General features: G+C 53.5%; 1 protein-coding gene across 5 annotated transcripts in view; it reads left to right on the forward strand.

Annotated features, from left to right (window-relative positions):
• SEMA3F (semaphorin 3F) overlaps positions 1 to 22,135 on the forward strand; it is a 115,983-nt gene that overhangs the window by 55,397 nt on the left and 38,451 nt on the right. For all 5 annotated transcript variants that reach the window (XM_006023740.3, XM_025204371.1, XM_006023741.3 and 2 more), the window contains exon 2: positions 21,484 to 21,644. In XM_006023740.3, coding sequence (XP_006023802.1) covers positions 21,484 to 21,644 — 161 coding nt within the window. The remainder of the gene's footprint in view (positions 1 to 21,483; positions 21,645 to 22,135) is intronic.

Below are 22,135 nucleotides of genomic sequence, written 5' to 3' on the forward strand. Positions count from 1 at the left end.
AATGGAGTGGAGTTCTCTTCCCCGGCCAGTTGAAAAAGTTGGGGGAATATGGCTCTGTGGCTGTCCTCATTCTTGTGGCTGAGTCACAAAGGGAGAAAAGTCACTGTAAAGGATGCTGGCCAGGTGCTAGCTCCTTGGATCTGACTGAGCACTCTGGGTTCAGTGGCTGGGGGCAGAGAGACATTGGACCAGATGCCTGGGGTGGTGCCCTAATACTGTGTGACCCTGGGGAGATCATGGTAACGAATATGGCTCTGTGGCTGTCCTCATTCTTGTGGCTGAGTCACAAAGGGAGAAAAGTCACTGTAAAGGATGCTGGCCAGGTGCTAGCTCCTTGGATCTGACTGAGCACTCTGGGTTCAGTGGCTGGGGGCAGAGAGACATTGGACCAGATGCCTGGGGTGGTGCCCTAATACTGTGTGACCCTGGGGAGATCATGGTAACTTATTGTGGCTCAGCATCCTCAAAGTGGGGCTTCTAGCACTGTCTTTCCCCTTCCTGCATCCTGAGGTCCCTGGGCTGATATTAAGCATGGCTCCCCACTAAGGATCTGAAGTCAGTAGGTTCAAATCCCAGTATGGGATGGGCGTGTGGCAGGCTCCCAGGGCTGATGTTGCAGTGTAGTGTTCACTTGCTGGGATCAAAGCTAGAAATGGATGCTCTGGCAAACCCAGCTCCCTCTTGCCCTATACTGTTGTGATGGTGACCCTGCAGGTCCACCAAGAGCCCTCCCCAGAGCTATATGCAGCTCAGTGCCTGCACAACAGCTCCTGAGCTCAACCCCACCAGCTGCCGCAGTTCTCTTTGAAGCGAGCAGGAGTCTGGGGTCTGCAGGACCAAAGGCACGGTGCCAGGAAATGGCTTTAAGTGAAATGGCTTTAAGCAAACAGTCTGCACTGGGCTGCGGGTGTGGGGAGGTGTCACTAACAGGTCAGCTCCTGCCTGGTAGGAGGGGAGGGAGCAGTGGGAGGGGGCTGGTCCTTGCACAATGGGTTCCAGTATCAGGCAGCTCCATATGTCTCTTTGCAGGGCTGTTCCCCAGGTGTCGCATGCACTCAGCCACTTCCTGGCCACTGAATGGCAAAGCATGGCAGGACTCTCAGGCCTCAGGTTTCCTCAGAAGCTTGTTCAGCTGCTTAGACCCCAAAAACCTTGTTCAGCTGCTTGGCAGTGACAGTCCGGTTGTCCTTGGAGGTGTTCACGCAGGAAACTTCCGGCTGCAAAGGAGGTGCCACTCAGAACAGCCCCATTCTGTGCCATCTGCCCCTGCCCAGCCTGGGCAGAGCATGCCCCCCGCCCTCCGGGCCAGGCTGCCTGAGCACCCCTAGCCTTCATATATACCCCCAGGTACTTACCCTGTACCATAAATATGCTCCTCCCTTGTGTAGAAACTCACTAACATCCTGTCCCAGAAAGTCAGCAGTTCCTGGCATCTCCAGGTCAATTAAGGGAAGGAAGAAAAGAGAATCCAGCCAGTTTCTGGAAAGCTGCCTGGAGCAGCAGTCCACAGTGCCCCCTCACACCCGTTTCCCCCACCCCAGCTCCCTCATGCACAGCCCATGCATATTCCCAGTGCCACCCCTTGGCTGATACCAAGGGGGCTTGATCTTGCAGCCTCTGCTCATTGCAGTCGTGTAGCCCTTCTGTTGCTCACAGCAAGGCTGCACTGCTCATGTCTGGGGTGGTTATGAGGGACATTTGGGGGGGAAAATGATGGCTTTGTTCCCCACAAACGCATGTCAGGGTTTTGACCCTAGCCCAGCTGCACAGGACAGTGACTGTTTGGGTTCAAAAACCACTGCCAATAAAGAAATGGGGAGGTGGGAAAAATGGTCAGTTTTCTCAAACTGAAAAAGCCCATTATGTTTCCTGAAAACATAACCTTCTTCACTGGAAATCCCCACGGTTTCACTGCAGTGCTTTCACGCTCAGTTTCTAGTTGTTTGGTTTTAATAAAAAAATTGGAAAAAAATGTATTGAAAAAACAAATTTTGACCAAGCCATTTCAGCCCAGTGGAGCTTGCTGTGCTAAAAGAGGGAAGGGAACTGAGTAGGGGCTCTCAGACTCCCCATTTCTTCTGTCAGTGCCCAGAAGTATATCTGGCCAGTGGTATTAGCAAGAATTGGAGCTGGTGTCCAAGCTGATGGAGTTGTGTAGGAAGGGGGTGGAGAGCTGTGGGCTGCAAAGTGGCTTCCTAACCAGCCATTCAAATCAAGCCTGTGGTATAACTTCTCCAAGAGCCACTGGGGTGCCTGCCAAGCCCTTGTGATGGGCACTTGTGTGGGGGAGTTTTTGCATGGGGGATGTTAATGACAAAAGCATTGTGATTTGTGAGCATCACACAGAGGTGCCACAAGCCCTGTATCCTGTGCTCCATCAAGGCCACACCTAGTCTCTGGTGTAGCCACAAAATTCTGCCCTGGGGCTGAGAGCCTGAGCACGCAACCCCAGCTTAGAAGGGCTGTGACATCTTCCATCTCTCGTCATCACGATCTATCAGTCGGGATAGCAGACTGCACATCTCTGCTCACTCTGCTACTGATCTCCAGAACTGGCCAGCCTGCTGGGGTGAGCTGCATCCCTCACTGCTTGGCCCAGTGCCCGTTTCTCCATGGCCTTTCCTCTACTCATGTCCAGATCACCCAGGTGTGACACCCCAGTTAATGAGAACTGACCAAGGCAGCTTTTACCCAGGCAATTTGCATCACACTAGAGGCTGCCTGCTCCTGGGCTCATCACTTCCTTGACATCTTGCCTAATTTAAAGGGACAGTGCCCCATGTTTGACAGGCTGCCACACAGAAAGGTGATTGACTTGGTGGCAGAGTATAACTGCTGCAAATTTCCTCCAAGTGGTGCTTGTCCAGGCCAAGTGAGTAGGCCCCGGGGAGGGGGCTGTCCTCAGCTATTTAAAAGGACACCGTTGAGGATGTTGTTGTTGTTGCTGTTACTCTTTGCATTATGCCCAGAAATGCTTTGATGCTTTCATTGCAGAAGGGGTTGATTCATACTCCCTGCTCTTTGTTCTATGCTGGCTCCCTCCTATAGGAAGGCAAACAGAGGCAGCTCCCAGTCCAGGTCGAGGGCAAGCACCACTGGGAGGAGGTTGCTGGGAGAGAAGAACTGGTGGGATGGGTCAACAGGACATGCTCAGGACAGGCTTGGCTGAGCCTTTGCATATTGAATATCCCCTGCTGCGGGGCAACAGGAGTCAGGTCTTATAGCACCTGTGCAGTGGAGAACGGACAGAGCTGGGCTCTCACAGGCCAAAGGGACTGGGGTATGGAAGCTGGGGATGCTACAGGGGATGTTTCTTGTGGGCCTATCTGGACTCAATCTCCACGACATGGTTGTTTGTGACAGCAGGGCTAAGTACTGACAGTCAAAAAGCCCTAGGCTGAATCAATTCAGTCTTTGCAGATTAGTCTAAACTGCACAGATTAAATTGAAATGGAAGTGAACAGACATTTACCTTTGATTCAGGAAGTGCAGCCACATGCATGCAGTGGTTCAGGACAGAAGCAGGGGTGGTAGAGGACAGCTCTCTGGCTGTGTGTTCACTTCTTTTTCCTGCTGCCTTCAATGTCTCTGGGATTTGCAATCCAGAATTACAGCAGCAGGACTCTGCAGGTTTGCTCATCACTTCTTCTTCCTGCTTCCAGGTGCCTCTGGGATTCGTAGTCCACAGTTCCAGCCAGCAGTGAGTTTGAGCAGAGGAAGGGGTGTTTAACCCCCATCCCTGGCCCCGGACTCCAGCTGGGGTGGACTGTATCCCCAGCTGGACTTGTCCCCCTCACCTCCTTTGTCAGCCAGGCCTCACTGCTCCAGCTCCGAGCAGAAGGGTGGAGCAGACAACACCACAGCACAGCCGAGGGCTGGAAAGCATGCTGGGATGCTGGGGGACTGTGATTTAACATGAACCAGGATGAGGTCTGAGACAGAAGTTTCATAAACCAGTTTGACCCAAATCAGTTAAGCCTGATACTACATTCAGCCAAGTTTATCTTAAACCAGTTTCAGCCATTTTGGAACTGGTTTATGTGCACTGAGCTTCTGTTCTGTTACAGGTTTAAACCAGCTTCTGATCACTTAAACCACTTTATATGTAACTTCTGTCCCTAGCCCAGGGAACTGGATTTGATGACTAAGTTTGCCCTTCCCAGCCCCATGTTCCTGTGACAGCAGGGTACAGTAGATACACCTGAGCTAGTTTTATATTAGCTAGCTTGAGTGTCAGAAGCAGGCCAGCCATGGGTGGATGGTGCTAGTAGCAAAGCCAATCCAAGAAGCAGAGTAAATCTTTAGCCCTGCTGAGCACTGTGCTGCTGCAGATACACTACTAGCTGTACCCAATCAAGACTTTAACACTAGCACAAGCTGCCTAGGGGGTGGCACAATCTCTTCCACTGGATATTTCAGGAAGAGCCTGGCCAGGTGTTAACTTGGGATAGTTCAGGAATAGCACATATTGCCTCTTCTCAGAAACTAGATAAGATGTCCCTTGAAGTCCCTGCTGGCGCTCAGACTCTATGAACATATCTGCAGTGGCCTGCACTGCAGGCAATTCTTATGAACTTAAGAACATAAGAATTGCCATTTACTAGGTCAGACCGTAGGTTCATCTTGCTCAGTATCCTGTGTCACACAGTGCCAGAGAACAGATGCTGAAAGGGAAAGTGAACTCAGTATTACCAAGGTTTCTTTTCCACTGTTCTTCTCTCACTTGCAGCCTCCAGCATTCAAGGTCCAGGAAGGACCCCACTATTTACTTCTTTCCATCCTGAAAACTGACCATTTATACTCACTTTTTGTATTCTATCTTTGAGCCATTTTCTAATCCATGAGTGGATGTTCCCTGTAATCCTGTGACTACCTAACTTAGTTAAGAGCCTCTGATGGGGGGACCATGTCAAAGGCTTTTTAGAAGTCCAAATATGCCAGGTGAGCTGGGTTGTCCCAATCCACCTGCTTACTGACACCCTCAAAACACTCTAGTAGGTTGGGGAAGCATGATTTCCCTTTGACAAAGCCATGTTAATGCCTCCCCAGCAAGTCATGTTCATCCATATGCTGAACAATGCTTTTTTCATGATTGTTTCTACCAGTTTTCCAGGAACAAAAGTTAGGTTCATTGGCCTGTGTTTCCCAGCATCCCCTCTAGAGCCTTTTTTTGAACATGGGAGTCACACTGGGAACCCCCCAGTCCTCTGGTACGGAGGCTGTTTTTAGGGGTAGATTGCATACAACAGCTACGAAGTCAGCAGTTTGCAATGTAAGGTCCTTAAGGATGAATGCAATTAAGTCCTGGTGATTTGCTACTGTTTAGTTGATCAATTCCTCTACAACCTCATCAACCTGGGACACTATGGAAGAAAGACAGGTCCTCTGGGAGTCAAGTTACCTCCTGATGCTCAGAGTGGTGCTTGTTTTGGATAAGCATGCCATTGTGTGATAACAAGCCACTGATTGACAAGCCACTCAGCCCACGCTGTCACTCCATTCCCCAGATCGCTGTAAGCTGAAAGTGTCTATGTGTGTGTGTCCACGTGTATAAGCTCCTGAACACGTGAGCCTGAGCAGCCGGGACAGAGACACTATAACACTGTCTCACATGCAGTCCCATCACATGGCTTCTTTCCAGAGGATTGCATGTGTCCCGGAACAGGATAGCTTGAAGTAGACAGAGTCTGAAGGCAGCTGAGCTCTGGGACATGGCTTAGAGGAAGAGCAGATTATATAGCAATCTGCCATGGCCTTCTGGGAAACAAATGAAGGGGAACAGAGGGATAGGGAAAATGGAAGGGAGATTCCAGAAAACAGATGTGCTCCCCACTCTCCTACACTGTGCCTTTAAGAGTCTGAGCAGTGCAGCCAGTGACCTCTGAAGAGCAGCAGAGTGTGCAGGACTGTCCTGTGCGTGTCTGCATATCCCAAGCTGAACCAGGGGTGATGCCCCTCCTGGGAGCATCAAAAGCTTCTTCTCTGCTTCATTTTCACATGCTGTGCTTCAATCCTCCATCCTCAAGGGATCTTGTTGTTCATGGCCCCAGTGCCCCTCCAAACCTCCATCTGGAGCTGGAGGCAGTGCCTGTGACTATAGTGGTCCCAGTCAACAGTGCCTCTTGCTTAGCCAGTGGGCACTGTCTGTAGTGTGCCTGCCCCAGGAATGGCAGGAAGGGAGGCCCAGCACCTCCTTGAGCCAGGTCTTGGTGCCATTGATGGTATGGCCAAGTGCCTGGTCCCTTGGGGCTGTGAGCTAGTGAGAAGGTGAGTGAGACTTATCCACAAAGCACAGATAGGTCTTGGTGTGGTGGGAGCCTGCTGGAAATGGCTGGGCCCCTGCTGGGGGCAGCAGCTGGAAAGGATACAGGAGCAGCAGGCGATGTGGAACGTGCCCAGAACTGAGTATTGCTGCCCTTCTCCTGCATGCGACTTGAGTGATCACTGAGCGCAGCAGCCCTGGCTCAGCTGGTGGCCAAGCAGGGACCAGATGCGGGAATCTCCATGCCAGCTTCCCTTTGCCAGATGTTTGCCTGTGTTGAGTGAAGAGAGAGAAAGTATCTGCTTCAGCAGGCACCTGGTCCCCACCCCCCATCTCCACCCCCACCGAGCTGCCATGACCATGTCTGCATCCCTGCCCCTGATATTGTGCTCCCACCCTGCCCCAGGCAGGCACAGTCTGTAAGGGCAACCTGGCAGATGTCTCTAGGAAAGTGACTGGGGGAGTCCAGGACTGAGCAAGGCCAGGGCAGCTAGGGGCTGGGGCAGGATTGGAGATGGACTGGGTACCTTGTGAAGAGATTCCCTCCTTCCTCCCATTTAAATGTGTCCCCCTCACAGACGTGCTGCCCCTTACCTACTACCTTTTTTTCCAGCTCTCTCTTCCTTCCCTGCCCCTTCCCAACTGCCCCTGCCCCCTCCATGGGCTGAATGGATGTGCAGTCCCTTCTGCCCTCATTGGCAGCCCCCAGAGCTCTCTGAGTGCTGCATGCCCTGCTTGCCCCAGGGCAGCCAAAAGGCCTCCTCTCTCCAGTTGACAGGGGCAGCGCTTCCCCCTGCCCTGGCCTCCCTGCCTGCCATTCCTAGGGACTGGTTGTCCCCATTGATTGGAGCTGACAGGACCTCATTAGGGGCAGAGATTAGGGAAGGCTGCAGGGGGGCTGTGTCTGGTTCTCATTACTATCCATGGCTGGTCACTGCCTAAGGCCAGTCCTCACAGGGACCTGTAGCAGCCTGCTAGCAGCATGAGTGGCCACATGGGAGAACGGGCACCGGAAGAGCTGAGCAGCCCTTCCATCACCCACACATGCACCCCCACCCCTCCACCTCATCATCTACACATCCAATCTTGCACCTACACCCATGGGCCATACACATCCTGCACCCCTACCTGCCCCTACATCCGGATTCACCTGCATCTATATGAAGATTTAACCTTCTAAGCCCAGCATCCACACACAGATTCCCCCATGCGTCCTCAGCTAACCCTCCACACACAAATGCCATGCTACATGGAAGTGCCCCCTCACTGACACACCTCTGTCCTTCAAGCATGCCCACTGCCCGTTTGGCTGTCCAAGGCAAGAGATTTCACCAATGAGCAGCTCAGGTTTGCACAAAACAACTGTGCCAAAGTGCCCATGACTGTGGCCAGCTTTCTGAACCCACTTCAAGGCCCAGCTTTCCTTGCCCCTGCTGCCTCAGATTTGAGCTCAACCGTGGGGACGTGGGTGAAAGTTTAAAATACTTTGCAATTCCCAACGACAAGAAATGTTGATAGGGAGAGGTGCACAAGGGAGACAAATAGCCTGAGTTAGTCCAAACAAAAAGGCCTGCTGGATTTTCTGGTGTGTGCTGTGAGACCAAGCCAGCCACGGTGAAACCCCAAACCTTGTCTAACTGTTTAGTGTTATGCAGTGACAGGATCCTCGTAACCTGAGTCCATCGCAATTAGCACAGCCTGTTTGCCACCTTCTGCCACCAACCTCCTTCTACCCCAGCTGCTCCCCAGATCTCTTCCCTCCCACCCCACAGTGTCAACCCAGGCTCTCCCGAACTTCATGCACTTACTGCAGTGGAAATTGCAATGATTTGTAACTGACTGAAGTTACCCCAAGATCAGAAATGGATAGATATGCTGTTATCCCAGGGTAGCATATGGTGCTCAGGCAGCTATATGACTTTCTTGATGGTGCCAGGGCAAGTGGCAAGTACTCAGAGTATTTTGGCACTAGGGTTTTCCCCATAACCTCTTAATGCCTTCACTCCTCTCTTCCTCGCACCACAGACAATAGAAAGGGACAGGCTGGTGGTATGGGTGGTTCTTTGGGGCAGAATCTGGAAGGCAGGGCAGTGCTGTCTGTCAGACTACTGGATATGCTGCTCAGATGTCCACTGGCAGCCTGCCACCTCAATGTCCCATTCCCAGCCCATCTGGACACAGCCCAGATGAGGCCTGAGGCACTAGACCCTTCTGTGGGGCTCTTCCTCACATGCTTCCCTGAGGCTGCCCAGTTGGGATAAGGAGCAGAAGTCAGTTCCCTCATTTCAGTCAAGGGCTTCAAAGAGAGGGAGTGCCCTGTACCACCCAGCCCCCACTGACAGGGGCACACGAGCTGCTGCGCCTGTAGGAAGGGCCTGCACTGCAGGTTTGCTGCCTCTGCACCATGCGGGCTGCCTGGTTCCCAGCCCCAGAGGGAAGGGCGGTCTGGTCAAGGGGCATGCAGGCTGCTCTGAGCACCACCCATGAGCTCTGGAAATGGGGGTCACAGAAATCTCAGGGAGCTTTGTTTCCTATCTTTGTAACAGAGGCCAGAGAGGCTCTGGCCAGATGCTGGATCCCTGCCCAGCTGGGCCTGGAAAATAACTCTCCCTCCCTGCCCTTCACGCCCTCTAAAGGAACAGCTTGTCGAGCCATATATGTAGAAAGTCAGCGTATTCCAGACGCGGTCAGGAGCCTCCTGCTCCATCCCACCAGCGCCCCCTGCTGGGACCCGAGCAGCCAGGAGCCTCTGCCCTCTCCTGAGAGTGCCCCCTGGTGGGCGATGCTAGAAGGGGGTAACAGAGAGCCCTGTCACATGAAAGTTTCCCATTTGGAGGCGCTCTCAAGGCTTTCCTTACACACGGACAGGCTTGGATGACCTTGAAAGGACTTATTATTTTAGTAATAACTGGCATAGCTGGGATTGCAGCAGGACAGAGGAGAGAGCAAAACAGCGCATTCCATCCTGATGCCGCCTTCCTCCCGTGGATTTGGAGATTGCAAGGGGGGAGGAGGGGTAGGTTAGAGAGAGAAAAACCCAGGTCTGACAACAGCAGAAGGTCAAATCATAACACCCGTGTTCTCACCAGCAAAACCTGTCCATGATGACACCAAGCCTAGCTGCCTGATCTCAGGACTCAGGGCTCCATCTGGATGATACCATTTGGATTCTGCTGACTGGCACAGAGCATGACATGGCATGCCAGCTGTGCCCAGTGGCCAAGCTGGTGGTGCCCTGAGTCATCACAAGTGTTCCTCAACCATTGAAGTGTACCAGAAGAACTGTGTTGATCTCTGTACAGAGGGGGTGGACTTCTGGTGCTAACCATGTGCTATGCCAAGATGTTCAGGAGATTATTTTTGCTAGCCAAAGGGGCTGTGAAGCAAGACATCACACTGGTGGGGTGGAGGGCATAGCAGGGCAGAGGCAAGGTGAAACATTGTCAGGGCAAGTGGTAAGGGAGGCAGAGGCAGGTGGCACAATTGGGCAGAGGTGAGGTCCACAGTGACAGGACAAAGGGCAGAACTGATCAGCCTGTAGGCCCAGAACAAAGTACAAGCATCCCTGTGATTTCAAGTCAGATATGCCATACCACTTTTGTCTGGAACATTGTGGGCACTGCCAGGCATAAGCGGTGGGGGGTGAGCCCCACCTGACCCCTATCTCTCCCTCCTGCAGGGCTGTTGTGGGGCAGGCGCGCACTGGTGCTGTACGCAGTGGCAGAGGAGCGGCTTCACGCCAAGTGGCACTGGGTGCTGCAGGATGGCACCGTGGTGCTGCTGCCGTTGCCATCTGCCGCAAAAAGGGGTGGGGGTTGAAGCCCTGTTAGTCCTGGCCTTCCACCTCCTATGCTACTAGGGCACAGCAGTGATCACCAGCACGTGCGAGAACATCATCACTCATGGGCTGCTGTCAGGGGGGAGATCTGACTGGGTGCTGCCGGCAGGAATCCCATGCTGATAAACTGCCTTCTCCTGCACAGTGGGGGGTGGCTTCCTGCTAATCTGTGGTGGTTGGTAATGTGTGGCATGTACAGATGAGCCAGCCCCAGGCTACTCAACGTCTAGGGGTTTATGGGCATTCCCGGGACCCTCGGGGCTGGAGAAGTGGAAGTATTCAGGGACAGATTTCAAGCAGTGTAACTTCAGGGACCCCCCAAACCACCTCATGTTCTGCTCTGTCCTTAGCCTTTTACACTGCTCTTTGTTGAGGTGTGTCATCTCCCCCCAGACAGAGCAGGGTCTGAGTCATCAGTGTTTGCTGTTCCCTTTCTCCCCTTCCTGGTTGTGCTGGGGAGGAACTGGTGGGGCTGCCTGGGTTTGTGATGGATGGATGGAAGGGAAACTGAATGAGTGTGCAGGATGGATGAGAGGATGAACATCTGAATGGACAGACAAATGTATGGCTGCATCAATGGCTTATCATGGAAGCAGATTGAGTCCCTCTGTGTCGCTAGAGCCAGTGCACGCAGGAACAAAAATCCTGGCTCTTGCCCAAAGCATCTGTAGCACTCCTGACTTCCATCTGTCTGCCTCATTTATCTAGTGAATATTCATGACCCTCATTATCCTCCTTCAGTCATTTCTCCCACACTCAGGCTAAAAATAACTTTTGAAGAAGAAATTTTTTTCCTCTCTAGAATATAAAGCACTGAAGCCCTTGGTTCACCAGTTCAGATGAGGTGCTTTTCTGCATCATAAGCAGAGCCCCCTAGAGGTGAAGATAAGCTCCTGCAATGGGGTCCTGATGGGGCATGATAGGCTGGGGGGACAGATTTCCTTCACTAGAGCCCAGCTCCCTGGAAAGGCCGACCCCATGGGGACGGTACAGTCACACCCACACCAGCTCTTTGTTCCTTCCTGCATTCCCTCCTTGTCTTTCTTGGTTTGCCCCACCCTGGATCAGCTCCAGTTTCCTTTTTCATGCTCAGTGCACAGGCTCAGGATGCTACATCACAAGGGCTCTTGTCTGGAGAGTCTGTGATTTCAGAGTATTTTTGCATATCAGTGAGGACTGGGTCCCATGGGGAATTCCCTGGCAGGTATGGAAAAAGTTGGGCAGAAGGGGGAGGAGGGGAAAGAAATTAAGGGTGGAAGGTATAAGAGCTGCAGGAGAAGGATGATAAAGATTAGGAGAAAATTTTGCTAAGCCGTAGTTTGCTCTGTGGGCTGAAATACAATAGGAGCCAGATGCCTAGAGAGCAGCGTTCCATCCCGCTGACCAAGGGCTGGAGGCATCTCTTCCCTAATGCCATAGGTGTCCTATGATCTCAGGTGTTGCCTGACTCGCCCAAGAGCTCTGCCCACATTGAGGCACCTAAATAAGGGCTAGATTTTCCATGGCACTCCACAACCTAATGCTTTGCCAAGAGTTACATGTCTGCATTTTAATAAGGGAAGTGGAGCTTCTGATTGGTCAGTACACATTCTGAAACAGTGCTGCTGCACATTGATGTTGGTGTCCCCATTCTTCCTAAGGAATGAACATGCAGAGATGCATTGGGTGTAGAGAGTAGTAGCAACAATATTTTCAGGCAAAGGATATGTGGCCAAAAACGTCTGAAAAACCACTGTTGTAGCAAAAAGTCTGGAGCAGTCACTGCTTGTAGTTTGATGGCATAGCGTTGTGGCCTCATCCTGCAAGGCACCGGCTTCTGACATCAGAGTCTGAGTTGGGTTAGAGAGCAAATGTCTGGCTCCTTCACACCAGGTTCACCACCCTGGAGAGGCCATGCTGTTTAAGAGGAGAGGGTCAGCCAAAATTTTCTAGCTCAAGTGGCCAGAATTTCCTAATAGCATGAGGTCAGCAGAAGCTGAAGGCAGTGGGGATGGATGGATGGATGCCGTTTTCCTGCCAGCCATCTAAGGCAGTGAATGGTTAATTCCTGCAGCTCACAGAATGCCCATGGAACAGACATCTGTGTTTGCTGACCTGCTTGCAAAGACAAAGGCACCAGCTGAGGCTCCACAGGCATCAACATGGCTTTGAGAAGAGAGATGGAGGGTTCCCCCATAACTGGGATGTTGCAGTCAAGAGCAGTCTAGGGCAGGGCTGTCTAACCACCTCCTGCCCAGCCACTGCTGCCCCCATTGCTCTGGTTGCAGCAACAGCTGGGGTCTCCAGGCTCCTCCTTCCTCCACCAGCTTTCACCTCCTGCCCCCACCCCAGGGGGCAAGGTGGGGTAGCATGGCACAGCCTATGTTGCCAGGGGAGCCCACAGCAAGGTGGTACCTAGTGTATGGCTGGGGGGCCCAAGGCTTGCACTGGTATGGCCTGCCCAGTGTGTGGCCTCCAGCTGCTTAGAAGTTGGAAAGCCCTGATCTAGAGGGACAGTAAAGGTTGGCCAGCCCCTACAGAGGGATCATATTGCAGCCCACACTGTGGCTGCATGTGTGTCTCTCTCCCTCACCCTACAGTAACTAGAGAGCCTGGACAAATAAGGGTGACAAGTCTTGCAGACTGCTAGCCATCATCCTGTTGGGATATTGCTCTCCTGCCTGCTCCCTAGTCCCAGGGGGATCTATTTGCCATCTGTATGAATACTGCTTGGAAAAGTGCCAGGCCGCATCCTACTTGGGGCCATACTACAGAATTCACCAATGTCTTGTCTTTCTGTTACCTGGGCAGTGGGGAGTGACTGTGTTGCTCAGGGGACCTGTAATGACAGCATTTGCATTAGTGCAGGGGTTGTCAACTGGGGGTACGCATACCACTGGGGGTACTTGAGAAGGCCCTAGGGGGTATGCAGGGGTGGGCAGGGGTGGAGTGCTGCCATGCACCATCCTGCACTGCCGTGCAGGCACCACCCACCCAGCCATATGCAGGGGGCGGGGGAAGATCACACAAGGTGGCTGCCACTGCTCTGCACTCAGCCACGCACCACCTCCACTCCACATCTGGCTGCCAGGGGTACATTGCTCCACATCCAGCTGCTGGGGGTACACTGATGCAAAAAGGTTGAAAATCCCTGCATTAGCATACAAGAGAACATGTGCGGGGAGCTTCCTGTGGGCTGGAAAAGCCTCTGAAGTCTGATGAATTGGCCTATGACTTGATAATGGCCTGCGAGGGCCACATGGTAGCTGGAAGCATGATACAGAAGTGCCATGGTGCAACAGTTTGCTTCCCACCAGCCTCCAGAATTGTCACTAGACTGGATTCTAGGTCTCCACATCTCTGCTGGCCAGCAGGTAGATGGAAGGAGCTCTGATGCTTATAGAAAAAGGGTGTATGTGTGTTTGCTGCCTGCATAGGTCAACTGGAAGTGGCTGCACTGTAAAAGGGATATTTGCAGCCTTGGTTCCCTGGCCAGTGGGCAGGTCCAAGCTCCAGTGCCTGGGTGGTATATGTAACTGGTGCTGTCAAGACTATCAGGCAAGAGGAAAGGCCAGGAGTGTTAGTCACAGGTTCAGGGTTTTGAGGTTAAAGAAAAACAAGATCCAGGACCATGTTCACTGTCTCTGGGACAAGCTAAGTTGTGCAGTCCATTGTTGCTTTCCTGCAAGACCCTTAAGTGAGCAACTCCCTGTATGCTGTGTGGCATGGACCACCAGGGATCACAGGGGAGTCAAGCAGACTATAGACACTTGGGGTTGAGGTGTCTTGCTGCAGATGAGGGAGAAGCCTCCTGGGTGACAAGCCTTGGCCCTGCTTGAAGGGTGAGTCCCCTTGAGCCTGCTTCCCCTACAAGGTAAGAGGGGCAATGGCGCCAGGTCCTACCTCATGGTAGACTCCTGCTGTGACCAATCATGCCAAGAGCAAGAGACCCCACTGCCCCCACTGCCTCAGGGCTCCCCTCTTTGGTATGGGACCATCTTTGAGTGGGGGAGAATGCAATGGCCCGAGCCTGGCATGTGCCACTGCCCAGAGCCCCCTCGAGGTGGAATCCCCTCTTCCTGGCCCTGCTGTGCTCCCCATGAACCACCTGGCACCAGCTGGGCTTGCAAGATGCCAGTTCCTGGCTTGCTGCCACCTCTCATTAACACAGCCGCTCCAGGAAGCACAGCCAGAGGCAGGGATTAGGGGCTGCTTTAACCTCTAAAGCTGGCGCAAATCTGCCCTTTGGGAGAAGACTCTGCCAATACCCCAGGCAGGAGCAAGCTAATCCCCTGGCATGCAGAGCAGCAGGTGGAGGGTAAATGCCCCGCACAGCACAGGCAACCAGGCTGTTAGCACAGCAAAAAATAGCTCTGCCCTTCGAGGGACTCTGGGGCGCATGGTAGAGGGTAAGATCAGGGGCCAATCGGGCAGTCCCTGCACTATTTCCCCAGCTAACCGCACCTGCTGCAGGCAGTGTTCTGTGCTGGCCTCCAGGGAGCTCTACTATGCCACTTCCCACATCCCTGTGCCACCTGCCTGCACCCTCACTGTGCCACCATGTCTCTGCCCACTGTCAGCCATGTCTCATTGTGTCACTGCCCCTTCACTCTGCCACCTGCAGCTATTTACTCTGTCATGTGCCCCATTGCTGTGCCACCCCTCCTTGTCACTCTGCACTCCCCATCAGTGGGTCGTGTTCATTCTGCTTCCCTGGGCCACCCTGTCTTTTTGTGGCCAGCTCAGCCTATTTATTATATCACCCTACTCTGACTGAACACAAATATCCTATAAAATGTAATGGGCTCCACTCACAGTGCAGCTGAGGGGAGTGAATGCAGCCATGACAAGCTGTGGGCTGAGGTTCGGGATGAGAAACACAGGCTTCAGTTTGCCAGATAAATGGTCCATATGTCTACAGCACATGGACTCTGAGAAAGCCCTCCATGCTGCATTCACTCCCCTCAACTGCACTATGAGTGGAGCCCATGAAATTTGATGGGCTTTTTGCTGTCCTTTCGCTAACAGAAATTGTTAGCCATGGTAGTCTGAAGTCAGGCAGAAGTCAAGGTAGAGATGCATCGCATAGACTAACTGTGTAACTGTTTGTGAGTCCAAGCTCAGTTCATCAGATGCTGTGAAAGGACCAAACCAACATGAGCTAACTTGAATAAAACCAACTTGAACACAAAATTGTGGAACAAGAAATCATCTACAGACTGAATGATGTTAAATTTGGTCTAAACAGTGACTATAGATTCTTATCCCATTACTTAGATTAGCTTCTGTGACTCCCTTGTTTCTATGGGTTTATTACTTGTTTGCTTCCCAGCACCAGGAGATTTTGTATTCAAATCATTCTCTCTATTTGATAGCTTGCTTTGTTCACGTCCTTTCACAGTGTCTGATGAAATAAGCTCAGAATCACGAAAGCTTATGCCTCTCTGATATACTGAAGTCTACAGAGTGCACCATGCCTTCTGCCAGTAGCACTGGGTGGATGGTCATGGGTTACACAGTGCTGCTTCTTTCCCAAGGACACTGAAGATACTGACAAAAAAGCCCTGCAGAAAGATCCAGTGAAAATACCCTTGTATGTAAGGATCTGACAGAGTCCTGATATGACACTGTTTCCTATGGAAATAAGCACTCTCTCACCATGGGATGGCCAGTACAACAGAGCAGTGGCAAGAATATTCACAAATACTCTTGTAATATCTAACTGTGGCCCCAAGCCGGGCAGCTGTGGGAACCAGTGCTCTTCACCTCCTTCTAGAGGTGCTGTTAGGACACGTGAAGTATTCTGCCTGCTGCAGGTCCATTTGCGTACACTCTTCTCTTGCTTCCTCTATGGACAAAAAAGCAAACTGCAGCCCCTGCACCTCCCAGCAGATACAACTGGCATGTATGTCAGGAGCTGCTTACTATTCCCCACCATGAGCAACATGGCTGCCCGCTGTGGAACACACTCCTAGCTGCAGTTACATGCTGGCAAGAGTAAACACACTGCAGGTGAGGATCTGTAGCACTGTGGCTGGAGCCCTGCCCTTAGCAGCACTAGTCCCTGACTGGGGAATTCAACCCAGGGCAGTCCAGAGCTGAGAGATCATTCTGTTGCTTGTGACTGTCAGAGGCAGCCATGGTGGGTTGGGGACAGCTGGTGAGGAGTAGTGGTGGTCCCAGGAATAAGGGACTGAGTTGAGCTGGAACAGTGGTGCTGACATGCTGCCCCATGCTGGGCAAGTGGATTATTTCAGTGGGTGAGGCCTGGCTTTCACTGAGGGGTTCATGTTCTAAGGGGCTGGCTGGCCTCCCAGGACATGTGTCATGGCATTTGGGGACATGCTGCATGCCCATGCCCAAGCACAGCACAGCCATCCTTGCTGGCCCCCTGCCCGAGAACATGTCAGGCTCTCTACAGGCTTGCCCCACCCCTGCTGAAATCCATGCCACTGCATCTTCACAGCTATCACTGCCTGAGCTGGCTCGATTCCAGCTAGCGCGGGAGAGCTGTAATGCACCAGTGATGGCAGGTAGGCACAGCTATAGCCTGCTGGTGTGTTTGCTGTGCAGTCGTGCCTGGCTCTGTTACAGTGCTGTGTGTGTATAGAAGAGATCAGGAAGAAAGCAACTTCTGAAGAGGATGCATTTTTAAGTACCCAAACCTGAGAGTAGACAAGGTATCAGGAAGGGGCCAAGCTATTTGTCTCACCTCTGGATCCCTTTGCTGGTTCTGATCCTGGCTCTTCTCAGGACTAACAGCCCTGGGAGAGGGGTCGCCTGTTGAGCCATCCAGCTTTACCCCCATCCTGCCTGACCCCCGTTCTCAGAGCCCTGCCCAGAATTTGTAGCACATCTGCTCTTGCTTCTGGCTCTAAGCACGTTCATCTGGCAGCCAGGCCAATTTCTCCCTGGCTTCTGGCCATTCCCCCTGTCTGTCCAGTTATAGTCCCCCTCCTCGCACCATGTCTCAGCTGCTGGTTTGTAGAGGCACCATCAATCCCTTTTGCTCTCAGCCCCACCTGTTAGCAGCCAGAGCATGTGGCCAGATCACTTCTCACCTGCCTTCCTGGAATTCACCCACACAGTGAGAGCCTTCTGTGGAACAGCTTGGTGGACAAGGCTGGTGTGGGGCCACAAGGCTGGTGTGGGGCTCCCTAGTGCTCAGGGAGAGCCAGTTCCCCTGTCAGCAGTAGCCCATGTCACCCTGCCCTTGCCAGGTGACTTCATTCCCCCTGCACCATCCTGGCCAATCCCACTTTGTCCATGCAGCAGGCTCAGCAGCCACCTCTGAGCTGTGGCACCTGGGCAGGACACATGCCAGTTGCCTGTGCGGGCTTTCACAGACTGTTCCTCATTCCTGTCTCTTTCTTTTGGCTTCAGGCCCTGGACAGTGGAGTCATCAATGCTCTCAGGGTCTGGGGTCACGGCTGTTCCCCAGCTGGCAGCATGGACACTGGGGGTCTGCCTTGGCTGTCCTCTCTGGCTGGCTCCCTCAAGGATGGGAGGCTGGTTCATGCAGGAGTGTGCTCTGTTTGGGTTTGGCCAGGCTGGTGCAGGAGGCCTGGCATAACATGATCCAGGTTTCCCTCAGGATTTTCTGCCTTGCTGAGACCAGCTAATGCTAGAAATGGTACACCAAGGCCCAAACAGAGGAGTTTTCTCTGGAGAAGCACGTCAACCTAAAGATCCTTCCTGAGACTGAGACTGCAATTGTACATCGGGAGGCCCTAACCTAGCTCCCATCCCTGCTTAGATACCACAGAGACCAGGGCAAGATTGTGGGGCATCAGCAGAGCTGTACACAGGAGCCCAGGGGTGGGATGGCAGGGAGATGTGGGTTGGGATCTAGGGGTAGTAGCCAAGCTGGGAAGGAAGACCAGGGATGGGATAACAGGGGGCTGCCGGTCAGCACTGAAGGATACCAACAGAGCTGTGGTACGCGGCAAGGCCACCGGTTCATGGCCATCTGTCTGATCCTGGATGTTTCCCCAGAGCCACCAAAGTGACTCTCTGCTGCCCCCAGATGGGTGAGAAAGCTCTGTATTGTGAGAGGTCTCCTCCCACAAGTACTGGAGGGAACCCAGTCCCTGAGCAGGCATTCACCCAGGAGCACTAATGCATCTTGCACCCAGTGGCCCCTGCGGGGCCATTGCTCCCTCAGAGTGCTCCTCCTACCTGTGCCTGGAGCAGGGCACCAAGAGCCTGCAGGTCTTCAGCATGCCAGGCTGGTTTCCACAGTGCTCTCCCATTAATGCTGCACCAGGTGGTTCTGCTCTGAGCTTTGCTCCCAAGTCTCATGCTGACGTCAGCATGTCACAGTGGTGATGTGTAGGGGGTGCATGGGGGTACACATGCACCCCCTGAGAGTGCAGGTGCACTCCATCACCGGTCATGCTCGCCGCTTAGGTGATGGGTAGGCAGAGCAGGCAGGAGCACTGGTGCCTCCCCTGCAAGCACTGGCCACTTCCAGAACCCCCCCAGCCCGGGTCAGTGAGATTGGTCACGGTCTCTGTCAGTGAGACTGGCCACAGAGGACCACCCCCCGGTCAGTGAGATGGGCTGCAGGGGATCCCCCCGGTCAGCGAGACTGGTGGCTGGGAGGGCACGTGCTCCCCCTGACTAAGGCAGCACCAGTCGCCCATGACATGTCATCAACACATGAGCACAGGATCAGTGTTACAGAGAAGTGATGTCTGAGTAGGTGATACCCAGGGCACCAGAGAACCTAGATAAGGTCCTGGGTCTTCAAGATGAGACTAGGGCCCCACTGTGCCTGGGGGTGCATAGACACAGAATGCACTGTCAGTTGAAACAGAGGGGATGTAAAGGATGGGAGGGAAAACTGAGGCACAGAGAAGGAGGCAGTTTGTAGAGTCAAACCACCTAGCTGTCCTGAGCTGCCCTAACCACTGCATCCTCCCTGCCCTATTGTGCCAGCTGCAGGCCATGGTTAAACACCTGTAAGTAAAAGAATTCCTGTTAATAAAATCTCTGCCCCCAACAGAAAGCAGGTGCCACCTTTGTGAGGAAAGTGCAAAAGCAGCTGATGCTGCAGCGGCAGCTGGATGCGCTGCTGCAGTTGACACAACAGGTGCCAGGGCTGTGTTGTGCATCATGGCTGCCCTGGGTGTGGAGCTGCCCTGCTACACCTCTGAGCCAGACAGGAAGAGTGGAGAGCTGGGGATGGAGGAGGAATGAGTGGTGTGGCAAGGCTAGCCAGATCCATTCCAGTGGTGCTGGTTGGTAGTCTGAAGAGTACATTAGAGACAAGCCTTATGAGAGTGTCTGGGCAAGTTGGAGCAGTGGGCATGCCTGGGGAGACATGGGCCAAAACACAAGCCTGCTGGTGTTGGCCAGGCACTTGGATATATGCTCTGGACCCCTCATTCAAAGGGCTGGGCTCAAGCTACCTTGTGTCTGCAATCCTGCATCATTGGAGCATGTGCATGGGCAACTGGTGCTGCCTTAGTCCGGGGGACACATGCCCCCCCCCTCCCCCCAGCGACCGGGGTGGGGGTCCCTCGCAGCCAATCCCACTGACCAGGGGGTAGGCCCCCCTCAGCTGATCCCGCCAACCAAGGGGTAGAGGGTTCTCCCACCCCGTGGCCAATTGTGAGGCAGCTGATCACTGCAGCTACTTGCAGAAGTGGCTGCGGCCACTTCTGGAGAACCACAGCTCTCCACTCCTTGGCCAGCACTCGCAGGGGGGGGCACCGGCGCTCCTGCCTGCCCCCCTGCCTGTCACCTAAGTGGTGAGCCTGGCCAGTCAGGTGGTGTACCAGTGCTCTCAGGGGGTGCACATGCCCCCCTGTGCACCCCCTACACCTTGCCACTGAGCATGTGTATGCATGGGAGGGGATTAATTAGTGGAAGAACAGGCCAAGCCTGAAGAGGAAACCCCCCTTCCAGGATCTAGGGAACAGAGATCAAGTTCCCTGGCCTCTCCCTGCATGAGTCACAGCCCAGAAACTATTCAAGTGCAGCCAACCCTGCACACCTGTGTGAATGGATAGGGTTACTGCCAGTGCCCCCAGAGAAGGCCAGTACTGTATCCACACAGCCACCTGGCCCCTGCTGCCCTGGGGGCCTCAGAGCTCAGCCAGGGCACTCCGAGCTTTGGGGCTGGGCCTGGGCAAGGAGGGCCATGAGTCTGCATGGCCACAACCATGTACAGGAGACCCTCACCATTCACAGGGGATACATTCTCGAGAGCCCCGCCAATGACAAAATCCACAGATAAGGCACTGCGTTCATGAATGACATCTGCGTTCATGAACGCAGTGCCCCCTGGCAGCTGGGGGTTTGGGGGCACAGCTGCGCTGGCAGTGGCAGGAGCGTGGTGGCGGGAGCCCGGCAACAGCAAGCACAGAGCTCCCAAGGAGCTCCCATGAGTGTATTTAAGATGCGGGTTCAGCATTCATGAATATTTGAAACTGCAAATGCTGAGCCTGCGAATAGTGAAGGCTTCCTGTATTTCTACTGACCCTTTCCTGGTCTCACTCCCTGGCAGGCTCTGGCAGAGGCTGGAGGAAGCTGCTCTGTAATTGGGACCTCTCTCCCCTGGGACCAGCTCACACACAGAGGGAGCTGCTGCATCCCTGTCAGTATTGTAACCCCACCCCTCACTCCCAGTCCCCTCCAAAGCTATTGGGTCTCCCCAAGGCACCTTGCTTGGGGGACACAGTGTTTTGCAGAGGGTCTTCAGGCTCCCAGCTCCCTTGAAGAGCAGGACTGGGAACCTGTGTTGCACTGAGGCAATGCAGGGCTCAGCTGGGGGGAAACATCCCTGCTGCTCTGCAAAGCCATCAGGTCATCTCCCTAGCCCCTGCATGGAGCAGGCTCCAGGGAATGGTCAGACTGTAGTCTGCCCCGCTTCTCTCAAGACATCTCAGAACCAGCCTCCAGTTGCTCAAAGGTCTCAGGGGAGCTCTCACAGGGGCTTCAGCTGGTCAGCCTGAAAGCAGGAGCTCTCTGCCCCTTTGAGTCTGTTATGGCCCCAGCCCTGGAATGTGCTGCCCTTGCTCAGCCCCAGCATGGCCAGGGCAGGGTGGCCATCATAGAGTGGGGCCTCAGCTAGGGCCTGTGCACTAGGATCTTTACACCGTAACTTGGAGAGTCTTATCCTTGCTCAGTGGTTAGGGGGAGGGGTGCCCTGGTGGGTGTAATGTGGTGTTTGGTAGTTGGGGGTCACACTACATTCCCAGGCTGGGAAATGCAGGCCTGGCTCTGGTGTCCCAAACCTCAGAGTGATTGAATTTTGCCACCTGTGCTTCCAGCACCTGTCAACAGGAACCCTGGTGCTGCCATGGTGGGCTGCCACTCCTCAAAGCTTGGGCATAGGTCTTGGCAACTAAGAGACCCATGTGAGAGGGGACCTGACAGGTCTGTGCTTACTTCACAGAGCTGAAAGCCACTGGCACTGCGCATTTCTTCAACTTCTTGCTCAACTCCAGCGATTACCGCATCCTGCTAAAGGATGAGGACCATGACCGCATGTACGTGGGCAGCAAGGACTACATCCTCTCGCTGGACCTGCATGACATCAACCGGGAACCCCTGATCGTAAGGGCCTCTCTATTCTGCCTTTCACTCAAAAATGGGGAAGGGGAATTTGGGACCTCTGGAAGAGGAACTCCATGATGTGAGCTGTAGGCCATGAAGGTGGAATAAAAAGGGTCATGGTCTAATTAGTGCTGTGATTGCAGCCCAAGCTATATCTTGGCAAGACCAAGAGTCACTGCTTAGGAGGGAACTGGGACCCTGTAGCAGAAGCTGCAGGAAAGGGGGTCCCTCCACCAGTCCTACTCGCCTGTCATGTCTTTCTGGAAAAAAAAAAAGAATTAATTTTGGAGTTGTCTTACCCCTGCCCAAAGCAGAGGGTGGGAAGAATCCTAAGGTGAGAACTCACGACCTAGCAGGGCTTTGTGTGCCTGTTGGCTCCCCAAATTTCCTATCCAGGCCATCACTCGGTTGGTTCTCCTCTTCTCTCTTTCAGTCCAGCAGACTCAGACTCTGGGTTACTCCCAGGCTTCTACCCCTCCCAGAGCAGGAAT

Source organism: Alligator sinensis, unplaced genomic scaffold, assembly GCF_000455745.1.
Source record: "Alligator sinensis unplaced genomic scaffold, ASM45574v1 scaffold858_1, whole genome shotgun sequence".
NCBI lineage: Eukaryota > Metazoa > Chordata > Crocodylia > Alligatoridae > Alligator > Alligator sinensis.